The sequence below is a fragment of the Pinus tabuliformis genome, chromosome 5_1 (genome assembly GCF_031772625.1).
Source record: "Pinus tabuliformis cultivar Carrire ecotype Pingquan chromosome 5_1, CPIR1, whole genome shotgun sequence".
Lineage (NCBI taxonomy): Eukaryota > Viridiplantae > Streptophyta > Pinopsida > Pinales > Pinaceae > Pinus > Pinus tabuliformis.
This window is the reverse complement of record NC_142305.1, coordinates 341100945-341113263: the sequence shown is the minus strand read 5'-3', so window position 1 is coordinate 341113263 and position 12319 is coordinate 341100945. Positions and strand designations below refer to the sequence as shown.

The 12319-nt window shown below is 34.5% G+C and overlaps 1 protein-coding gene across 1 annotated transcript; it reads left to right on the top strand.

Annotated features, from left to right (window-relative positions):
- The first annotated feature begins 9697 nt into the window (after nt 1-9697).
- LOC149164842 (expansin-A2-like) lies at nt 9698-11142 on the top strand. Its single transcript, XM_089431007.1, has 3 exons — nt 9698-9930; nt 10085-10403; nt 10534-11142. Exons 1-3 carry the CDS (start codon nt 9801-9803, stop codon nt 10835-10837), a joined length of 753 nt encoding a protein of 250 aa, XP_089287133.1. The 5' UTR covers nt 9698-9800; the 3' UTR covers nt 10838-11142.
- Nucleotides 11143-12319: the final 1177 nt, after the last annotated feature.

Genomic DNA, 12319 nt, shown 5'->3' with positions numbered 1-12319 from the left:
GCATCCCTCAAGCGTTGAGGACAACACTTTTTTTAAGGAGAGGAGCATGTTAGGTCCCTATAATACTATTGCATTCCCTTATTATTATTGTCATTGTAGCCCCTTATTATTATTGTTGTGCCCATGTTGTCCCCATATTGTTATTATTGTGCCCCATAGAAGCCCACTATTGTTATTTTTGTGCCCTTACATTATTATTGTTATGTCAGCTCTTATTATATTATGACCCCCTAGACTCCTATTTTCAGAAAGGAGTTTTTTTATTTGAATCATCCAATAATTATTCATTTGTGTAATGTAAAGGAGGTTTCCCCCTCAAAGAGGCTGATTTTGAAGTCGTTGATCTATATTTTCTTCTATTTTGTGAGTTGGTTGCATAACAAAGTTTCAGATTGGTAAGCCATACCATAAGCTATATTTTCAACTTATACCATAGCATATTATCATACCAACCCACATTATCACAACAAGTCCTTGAATAACAACTCTATATCTCCAAAAGATCAGAGCATAATGTTGGCGATACCAACGACTGATAGAAACTATCATCATTTTCTCTTAAGGCACATACCCCACCCGAGTGTTCACAGGGTATGTCCTTTTAGGAAAATTTCTATCTTGGAATACTACATCCTCAAGGAATTTCCTCTTCAACTAATCTTACATATTAGATGTTTTACTAAATCCTCAAATAATATCGGAATCAATATTATATGCTTTCCCAATATTCCATTCTTTTTTCACAATATGAAGACAAGATTGATGTGTGTCTCTCTCCTCATGGCCTTCACTAAGGCTTACGACTGTTAATCTTGGTTTCGTGCATGAAACATGAAGTAGAGAACCATATTTGTCACTCCCTCTTAACCAAGGAGGACCAACTCATTCCTATAAAAGGAATATACCCAATATCCCTCTTAACTATGGACTTGTTCAACAACAGCTCTTTGGTGGATATCATGGTACTATCCGTAGCTAGTAGATCTCCTCCTTTCAATGTCATGAACTTCATATTCTTCATTATGGATCTTTCATCTTTTAGTTCTTCTTCGTAGGGCATCGATCATCCATCACTTTCCTTCAAGGAACCATAGGATTGAACTAATAGTCATGTCATCCTTTTCATCATAACTTGATCTTCTAGTCCACATTAGGCTTCTCTTCATACAAGTACCTCTCCACATTCATGCTTCCTTCAGGATCTTCCATCCAACCACATGATTGATAGTTGCAAGTAACCTATACAACTCTCTTTCGATATACATGTATCAATCCATCCGGATGTTGTTCAAAAATAAAAATTGAACATCAAATCAAAGTTACCTTTTGTGATGGCCTTGCATCATGACAAATTTTTTTTTGCAACATCAAAATCTTACACATTCATAAATATATCTCCAAGACTTTCAATGTCAAGGATCTATTTCTTTTACAACTTTATCAAAGTCTTCATATCCTTTCTATGGAAATATCATATCATATTCTTTTAGTCATTGGATGTTGATCACTTATCTTATCTTACGTGACCATAGTTGCATATTTCATGAACTCTCCTTCCTTTATTCACATATTGTTCCCCAAGAACTTCCATACATAGTTCCTTCATCTTGTCAAATACCTCATATTCCACATGAGGAAATATTATGTTAACTTCATTTTATCAACATGTTAACTAGTTCAAGGTATATTCCTTCATGCATATTTCTAAAAAAGAGATCCTTATTTTTCAATCACGCTCATGAGATAGATAATTTACCAATGTTATCTACAACTATATGACGACATGACTTAATCTACCAAATACATGCATACATACCTCTTTTCTCCTTTTATTCATCTAGACCTCCTTTGGAAACTTCCTTTCCTTGCTTGAAAGTACTTGACATGTTTCACTCCTTCGTCATCATACCATCATCCTTCTAAACAAAATATCCCACACAAGGTGGAATATAAACCATCAGCGAGGCACTTGTTTCTTCCAAGTAGAGGTGAACCTTCTAGTGAATATTCCAATGTAGGATCTTGATTATCCTCATCCTACAAATGCTCCTTCCTATAGATGATGTATGATGATATTGTTTTTATGCTATATGACTTTATTCCAATCATATTAATACTTTGGTATGAACTACTATAATTATGAATGCTCTAGCCATGTATACTTTCACTTCATCTATTCTTTCAAGATTCTATAATGATGTCATGATCTATTTCTTCAATCGTATGCTTCTAATATGATTCCATATCTTAATGTGATGCATCCTATCATACTTACGATGCTTCTCATCATAGTAGAGGTCTTTTCACCTTCTACATTTCGTTGCTATGTACCTAAGAGACCTTAATAGTGAATATCTATTCCTTCCTTCTTAGATCAAGTTATTTTACTTCTTTGATGATATGGGCTTCAATTCTTTCTTTCCTTTTCTTCTTGTCCTTCTTGAGTTTCAGACAATCTCTCTTTAAATGCCCATATTCCTAATAGCCATAGTATTGGATCTTTGACATATCGATCTTCTTCTTTTTCTGAGGACCAAACTTTTCAAACTTTCCTTTTCTTCTATCCATGACAGCAAATGCCTGAAATTTCTCATTTCATCCTACGTCACTTTTTTCCTTCAATCTTGTTTCCTCAATCTTACATAATGACCAAATTTCACTAAATGGGGTGGTTTCCTTCTTTCCATTGATTCTTGATATAAAGTTGCACCATTCTTCGAGTAGTGCATTAAGCACAACAATGGTCATCTCTTCTTCAGACATTATTTCCCCAAACTCTTGTAGTTGGTCTCTTATTTGTGACACCCTCATAAAGTATGAGGATATTCCTTCTTCCTTGGATATATTCATCTTTTAGATTTTGGTTCTCAATGATATCACTTCTCCTACAATGCTTATGGAGAATAATTCTACCAGTTTTTTATAGATGTCTTTTGACTTCTCTATTTTTTCCACATAATGGGTGAGCGAATCCTAGATTGATTCTATAAGGATTATTTGAGCCCTTATTTCCACCTTCATATACTTTTTTATAGCTTCAACTTCTTATTTTGGTGGTTCAACAATTGAACCCTTGATATGTCCAATGACTTCATTTTCTAGGAGGATACAATTTTTCCTCTTCTTCCATGTAAGGAAGTTTGATGACCTAACCAACTTATTTCTCTCCTTGAAAAATGAAGCCATTTTGATAATAGATTGATTTATAGTTATAATGATTCTTACTTGTCAAGTGAATATTCTCCTTTTATGGTGATATCTTCAACTTGATGCCTTCTTGATTTTGACGATGATGTTTTCTTCCTTGAAGATGACAATGCTTCTTCTAGAGATGCCCTTCTTCAAATATGCTTGTGATGAGATTCTTGATTCAAATAGAGGGAGAACACCTTTATTCCTTTTATGATTCTTCTTTGATGTAGATACATCAAGATGCTTCAATGTGTATACTTTCTTTCTTTGAGTGGATACAGGTTCCTTGAGGTCTTCTTCTTGTTGTTGCTTCTAGATGGTGTGATGCTTGAAATGGATAGTCCTTCTTGATGCTCCTTAAATTATTTGGCCCTTATGTATCCCTTCTTGATGATTTGATGTCCTCTTTGATGTCTTGACCTTTCTTGATAATCCTTTTGATGGTCCTTTCTTTAAGATTCCTTTCCTTGTCTTGCCACCTTAGCTTTGATACCATGTTAATAAATCTAGGGCACCTAGATTAGGTGATTAAGCTTACTTTGATAATTGCTTGTGATGCAGTTGTAATTAACTTAATTAGCTTCTTCATTCAATTGATTATATTTAGTGTTCTTATCATAAAACAACTACCAAATCATAAATAACAATGAGACAAGACGACACAACATGTAGGTGATCAACCAGGGCCAAAACCTTTCCACTTGAGAGGAGACCCCACAAGAATTATTCTCTTCTTATAGAATATTCAAATGATGAATTATATGACCTAAGACCCTTGATAAAGACCCCTCCAAGACTAAGTCAAACTTTCACTTTGATGAGAAATTTCGACCCCAACAACTTCTTTAGCAACTTCGAACACAGTAGTTTCTTCTACAATTTTGACCCCAACAGATTCTTCTACAACTTCGACCCCAACAGTTTCTTTTGCAACTTTGACCCCAACAAACTTCCAGCAATTCGACTTTCCCAACAACTTTCTAGTACATCAACTTTGCCAACAAATTTCTAGCACTTCGACTTGCCTAGCAACTTCCCAATAGCTTGATTTTCCCAACAAATTTCCAGCAACTAAACTTTTCCCAACAACTTTAGAAACCCTAACACAAGGGAGAGAGAGATCCAAAAGCTTTGATCTTGCTTTTCTTCTTCTTATCCTTGATTTTCATCATTTTCCAGCTTCTTTCTTGATGAGATCGAACTCGCTTGAGGTGTCCCCAAATGAGGTCGAGTTCCTTCTTATATATAGGCTTTTCAGGGTTATGAATTGCTTCCTTGAGACTGACTTGATCTTTCATGTAGGCCAACTTGCTTGAGGTACCATGACAAGATCTTAGAGGGTCTTTGACTCAAATAATATTTACAATATGTAACATTCCCAAAATGGTCTTTCATACATGACATTTACTCTTATGACTTGTTGACTCAAAGACAAACCCTAGAAGCACTTAATGGGTGCTTGACCTAAGAATAAATTTCCCTTGAGCATGAAACCCATGCCTCAAGAATGAAAATAATACATTTCTTTTCTATTTACAATAAATACATAAAATCATGATTACATATTTCATTATGAATACCAAACCTAGTTACATATTTCAACCGCTCCAACCTCTTATAATTGCAGGCCCCTACCTGCTTCAGCCAAGTGTTCTACTTTCATACAAGTTTAAAACTAAGAACAATGGCCTACCTCACTATTACAAAATAAACAGTGTCTCTGATATTTTGTCTCTCTATAGCTCTCTCTCCTCCATTTTGTACACCCACAGTCAGATGCCTTTGTCTCTACTCCTTTTGGTCTGATGCACTCTCTCCGCTTCACTTTCTCATACTCAACATTGACACGCGACCATACATACTTCTTCTACGCAACGCACTCCAATGTTCCACTCAATGTTGGCTCATACAATGCACACATAGGCCCCACACCCTATCCTCTCAACAACACTAAGAATAAACTCACTATGACAATATATAGGGAGTATCTTCCAACTTTATCACTTACTTCGAGAACCACATTAAATGAATCAGATCTTGCAAGGAAGTAAACAATGAAACACAAAACTAGTAATCATAATTATACAGATTGCTTTCTTACACGATACAACTGATTCTTAGATTCTTAGCATGGCTTCCCTTGCCAATTAAATGACCACAATATCTGATTTGAGTCTTTCAACTCATACTACATTGTTAATCTAAACTATTTGGAGTTTTTCCTCCATTATCAGTTCTTCAAGGTCAGAGAGAATTAATTGTTGAAACAAATGTGCTACACCAACCACATTAATTTTGATCTATTGCATTCAACCAATGTAGTTCAATTTCATGTCACATTTTTTTTTTCGGCATCAAATTCTGATCAACCTACTTTATTTAACATTTTTGGTATATCACAAGTATTTAGTAGTGTCTATTACTATATCTCCAAAATTAGCTAACTACCAGATTCAATGAATGCTACCAAACATACCTTCTACGCCTCTAATGACTTGGCATCATATGCCCAAAAGGCTAGAACCAAAAGCTTAACCGATAAGTGCTTAAAACCACAACTTAAAGGTCGAGAGGTATTTTAGTGTGCAAATAGTTTGACTGCTTGATCATTGACTAGCCAACTTTCCGTGCATTTTGAGTCTTTTTGCACTAGGTCACACACTGGTCAGGAGGTCAAGGGTAGGCCCATTTCTTTTCTATGCACCTGCACTTGTTCCCAACTAGCCCAAAATCTTGACTAGTTTGGGACACCCGACTTCGAGCTATTTCTTTTCTTTTGGGCCTGAACAAAAATTCACATTCAAAAATGATAACACGGAAGACGTCACCAAAACACATCCTTGGCACGAACCTCAAGGTATTTTCCACATCATCTATGAATTATATCTCCTTCTGGATATGTCATGTGTCACCCGAGAGTAACCTACTTTGGCACTTAAAAAGTCTAAATTTGCATGCAATGTGTCCCATGCCTTAGGTGTCATGTCAGCATGTGCTAACATCATCTTGTTTCCGTAGCTACCACATCATCATCATTCAATGGAAGTGTGTCATGTGTTCTCCCATTGTTTGTCCACGTTGTCATGTTCCATGTTCCAACACTCAACCCCGACAAGAGTACCTCTTGACTAGACCAACCTACTGACCAGGCTAAATTCCTGACTAACTCGACCTCTTCCAAAATCCACCTAAGTCCAAAGTTCCTTTAACAAAGAAATTTCTTGCAAAACACAAGGTCTATGCAGAACCTTGAGGCTTGTAACTCTACCAAAACTTCAGTTCCACATAACTCCATAATCCTTTCATGTTGTCAAGCTTCCTTATACCATTGGAAAGGTTTTTCCAAGGCCCATCCATCTGAGTACATTGTAAAGGAAGATGAACATATCTTGTGAGGCATAATCATCTTCAAAGACTAGGCCACACAACCATCATAGTTATAATATTTTTAGCTCCCTCGCATATCCTGCTACTATGATGGTTCTCTATTAAACTGCAACCACCATAGGACTCCCCCCGAACTTGACTTTTCTTGGCAAGCTCTATCAAACCCCCACCTTAACTTCAATGACAACATTTTTACCAATAGATAGAAAAATGGTGTTGGTAAAAGGATAACTTAGTCCCTATAACATGAATTAGCAACACTAAAGGAAACATATTACCAAGAAATACACACAAATTGTTTCATGGATTACCTCAACGAGATAATTTACCATGGATTTACAAAATGGATTGAATGGGTTATTCGAAGCCATGATGCTTTATGAAGCATGCTCAAGGATGAGAGGATTGATAACACACACACACACACACACACACAGGCACACACACACACACACACACAGCACACACACGCGCGCACACACACACACACACTAGAGTTGATTTATTTCTTTTTAATTACATGTAAATGGGCATATGGTTCTTAAGGTGCGCGTATTATTGAGAAACCACCAGGAAAGTTTGGAGTTAGGCTTATGTGATATTGAGCACACCGAATTACTCGATATCATGGATACAAACTTTCAGGTAGTTAGGGCTTGGAAATGTGTGGTTTTGGCTCACTTGGTCGGTTTGGTTAGATTTGGACATGGGAAACCCCAAGTTGAGTTTAAAGGGGGGAGTGTTAAGTAAACTTGACTCAGAGAAGGAATTAAGGTTATTAGGTTAAAAATTGTGGTCGCGAGCATATGGAATGGATGACATATGGTATTGAACTCAATGTATTACATATGGCCAAGTCTTTAAAAGGCTTGGGGATTCTCCATTGTAATGGGCCAGAGTTGAATGGTGGCTTACTTGGATGGGGCCAGGATGTTGGTAGGCTTGGTTGTGTTTAAGTCAAAAATAATAATAAATCTATTGTTCATTGGTTTCTCTCCAATTGGATTTTTTCAAAGTAATCATAATTTATGTATATGATAACGTATGATTATTATTATTATAAATGCCAACAATTCATACTTTAGCTCTTTTAAATTAGTTTATAACCTCATAACAAGAAACATATACTTTTAACCATTAAACAATTTCAAAATTTTGCAATCAATTATATACCACATCCTTTTAAAGAAACAACTTTACTTACTCAATTTGTTATTCATTAATACTATATATCTTTATTAAAGATAACAATAAAATTATATACATGCTAACTTGAAATCAAATCAAATACTTAATTAAATGTTTATTTCTATTTATATAGTTGAAGCTTAAGATTTGCAGTCAACCTCAGTGCCACACAAAAACACTTTTAGCACTTTAACTCATTTTCGTTTCCCATTAGACGCTTACCATTTAGTTATAAGCAGTTAGTACATGTTCATATTGCTTGCATTTCCCCCTTCCTATTACGATAAGCAAATCCGAGAGTTGCACAAATAATTGCATCTCCTACGAGCATCTATCGAGTGACCTGCATATGTTGGAGCAAATAATCTATTTTATAATCATTTCTTCACATCATCACTAACCTATTATGAAACGTACCTCTTCTTATCACTCTCGCTTTAACATAATCTTAGTTAACGTTTCAAACTTTATACACTTCATAAATGTTCAGCAAAATGTATTCTTACACCTCTAATAAATTGTATCCCTGTAAGACAATAATATTTGCAGGCTTGGATACCATTTTGTAATCAGAGATCATGATTTACTCAGCATTAAATAAACTTTGACAGGTAACATATAGCTAGACCTTGACAGGTAACATATGTAGCCAGCATGATACAGCATGATATAGAAAAAAAATCACATATTTTAGAGTTTAGGGTAGGAGTTTAGGGTAGATTTATAGTTAGAATTATGAAAAAAAATGTGATTAAATTTTAATTTATATTATTTAAACTAATTTTTTAATTGAATTTAACTATAAAAACTTGTTATTTCAATAAATCCTTACAAAATTTTAAATAATTTAAATTTAAAAAAAAAAAACAACCACAACCATCCTTACAAAATTCTAAATAATTTAAATTTAAAAAAAAAAACAACGACAACCATAAACCAACACGGGAAAGACTACTCTAGAGAAACAGTGAAATCTGATTAAATAAAAATAAATAAAAAACTTGAGCCATGTGAAATTTTTTGAATGCCGCATATTATCGGGATTGAACTCGTCTGTCAGTATATCGCCATTATCACGTAGCCCAAGTGTCCATGTTCAGCACTAAGGTTTACAAGTTCAGCACCAAGTTTTACTTTTTTGTAGTTGAGTGGTTCTACAGATACTTTATTAAATATGAAATGTTAATGTAGTGAGTCTATTATTAGTTTATTATTTTTCATTTTGTTTATTAAATAGAAATAATATGAATTTTAATCGATAAGATGAAAAATATAGTAATTCGTTATATACTCATTGCATTAAAAATTGTTAAATTAATCAAATAATAATAAAAAAATAGTAACTAAATTATTAACTTTTTTATACATTGAAAACCGTTGGAACAGTTAATCTCCCTTGAAAACAAAAAAATATCGAAACACTTAATTTTGCTTGACAAAAAATATATATTTAATTCCTGACCAAATATATACTTTATAAAAATAATTACTAAATCCAAGGGAAGATACGGTTAAGCACATGCCTTTCGTAATCAATGTCCGTGTGGGTAGCGAAAGAATAAAACTAAGCGTGTGGCCTTCATCTTCGCCAAATTTAACTATTTATGATTATTCACCGAATATGTACTTTATAAAAATATTCGCTAAATTCAAGCGAAGCTACGATTAAGCACATGCCTTTCGTTGTCAATGTCCGTGTAAGTAGCGAAAGAATACAACTAAGCTTGTGGCCTTCATCATCACCAAATTCACCCGATTCAAGAATCCCATGTGCAGAGGGCCCCATCGCGGGAAATAGAAGGCGGCCACAATTTGTTTGAACGTGCGGTCCATGTGCAGCCAACTACTGCGGTGGATACCTTCGTTCCCGGAAGAAAATTTGATGGGGTTCATCCACCTCCCCATTCTATATATTTGGAGATCTCTCAGAGTCCACCAATCAAATATCGATTCAGATATCAGTTCTGATTTCTATTCGACTCAATTCTAGCTTCACATATCATTTCAGGTGAAGCTAGTTATTTCGTTTTGAAATGGCGCCTCTAAAACTGGCCACAGTGTTCGGTTTCTTGTGGATAGCTGGTACAGCTTATGCACAAGATAGTGGCTGGCAATCTGCACATGCTACGTTTTATGGTGGCAGCGATGCATCGGGCACAATGGGTAAGTTCACACTTCGACAAAACTCCAGTCTGATGGACAGCCGGGTGGGCGTAGATATAAGCTCAAATATATTGCTTTGCAGTTTCAGATTTACATTAATAATTTTAATAACGTATGTTATCTAAGCAAATCGATCGTGAAATTAATTTGACAGGCGGTGCGTGCGGGTACGGTAATTTGTATAGCCAAGGCTATGGGACGAACACTGCAGCTCTGAGCACGGCGCTTTTCAACAATGGCGCTACTTGTGGAGCCTGCTACGAAATGAAATGCAACGACCAGTCTGACTCTCAGTGGTGTCTACCTGGCACTGTGACAGTTACTGCTACTAACCTGTGCCCCCCTAACTCTGCCCTTCCCAACGACAATGGAGGATGGTGCAATCCACCTCTCCAACACTTCGACATGGCACAACCTGCTTTTCAACAGATCGCCATATACAGAAGTGGCATCGTTCCAATCATGTTCAGAAGGTAATTAATCATTTACCCTAATTAGTCTCTCAACACTATATTCCTTTTCTTCAATCCTGAAAATTTATTCCCAACTTGACTTTAATTGGCATGAAATGCTAACCGGCAAGGTTAATATTTATATATGCAGAATACCATGCGTGAGGAAAGGTGGAGTTCGATTCACGATCAATGGGCACTCCTACTTCAATTTGGTGCTCATTACCAACGTAGGAGGCGCAGGCGATGTGGAGGCAGTTTCCATCAAAGGTTCCAACACTGGTTGGCAAACAATGTCCCGCAACTGGGGACAGAATTGGCAGAGCAATTCCTATTTGAATGGGCAGACTCTCTCCTTCCAGGTCAGCACTAGCGATGGGAGAATCGTCACTTCCTATAACGTCGCTCCTGCAAATTGGCAATTCGGCCAAACATTTGAAGGAGTTCAATTTTAAGTCATTTTTATCCAAGAGTAACGCAGAAGCAAGGAAGCCGAGGTGATGCGAGAAGATCACCCGCTTTTAAGTGGTTATTACTCCAAGAGTACATAAGGCAGTATTCCCTGTGTTGAAGTAGGGATACACAGATTGCCGCCCGCTTCTGATTGTTACTGGCGGATAGAATTGATATGTACATCGTGTGCTCACTTGGGACAGTAATGTATTGTATTTGTGGCATATATTTCCTCAACTGCGTATGTGGGAGCGTACCTTGTTTGACTGTTAATGCCGTTGGCACCTCTGGATCTTTTCATGAACTTTACAAATTTTCATTGTCTATATACATCTAGTGATTGATTGACCTACATGGTTTGGAAGTACCGATAACAACCATGTAATAAGCTAATTACTATTAAGTTACTGATTGTTTATTTAATATCATATTTTATATTTTTAAACGGAATTACATTAACTTACAAAATAGGCATTTAATATCCGTCAATTAATACTCTTAGCCATACTTATTCACTAAGATCTTTACATTTAAATTAACTGAGGGAATTACATAATCAAATAACGTAGTAGTATTTTAATTTTGACTCTAATAAATGATGAAAGGAAGTGCGAGAATTATATAATCATATAATCAAATAAAGTAGTATTTTAAGTTTAACTTAATGGGTAGATTTTTAGTTGTAATAAGGTAAAAAATTATAGCTTAATTTTGATTTGTGTTATTTAAATTAGTTTTTTTAATATATATATATTCAATATTCTCAAATATTTAAAATATTCCTTAAACACTTTGATTGCCAAAAATCTATCCATCAAACTTGTAATTTCATTAAATTACTTGTCACCTATTCAATTTTAAACAAATTAAATAAATAATAAATAAAAAAAACTTTCAAAAAAATCCCATTTAAAACTACTAACATATAATGTATGTAAATCACAACTACTTTCCGTTGTAGAATGTATACAAATTCCTATAATACGCCAGTGAAAGACTCTCAAAATCTGTGTGCGTTGTTAATAACGAAAACGCGTTTGATTGATGATTTGACTGCTGTTTACAGTCATAGACTTTATCTTGTATTGTTATTTTAATTTTAATTTTAATTTTAATTTAAAATAAAATTAGAATAATATAAAATGGAGGGCAAATGTCTATATTTAGCTATTTATAATAGACATCAAATTATTAAAATTAATTCAATTGATTTAAAAAATAATTATTATTAACATTATTTATAAAAAATATTTATATTATTAATTATAAAATAAATTAATATATTAGTTGAACAAATATATGTTTGAAAAAATATAGAAAATAAGTACATAAAAATTTTTAATTTGTAAATGAGTTTTGCTACAATATTATGATTTATTAATATTATATGTTCAAAAACCTATAATTATGAGACTTGTTTATGTGACAATTTTTTTAATTAATCAATATAGTTAAAAGAACCAAAATAATATAAGTACTTTATA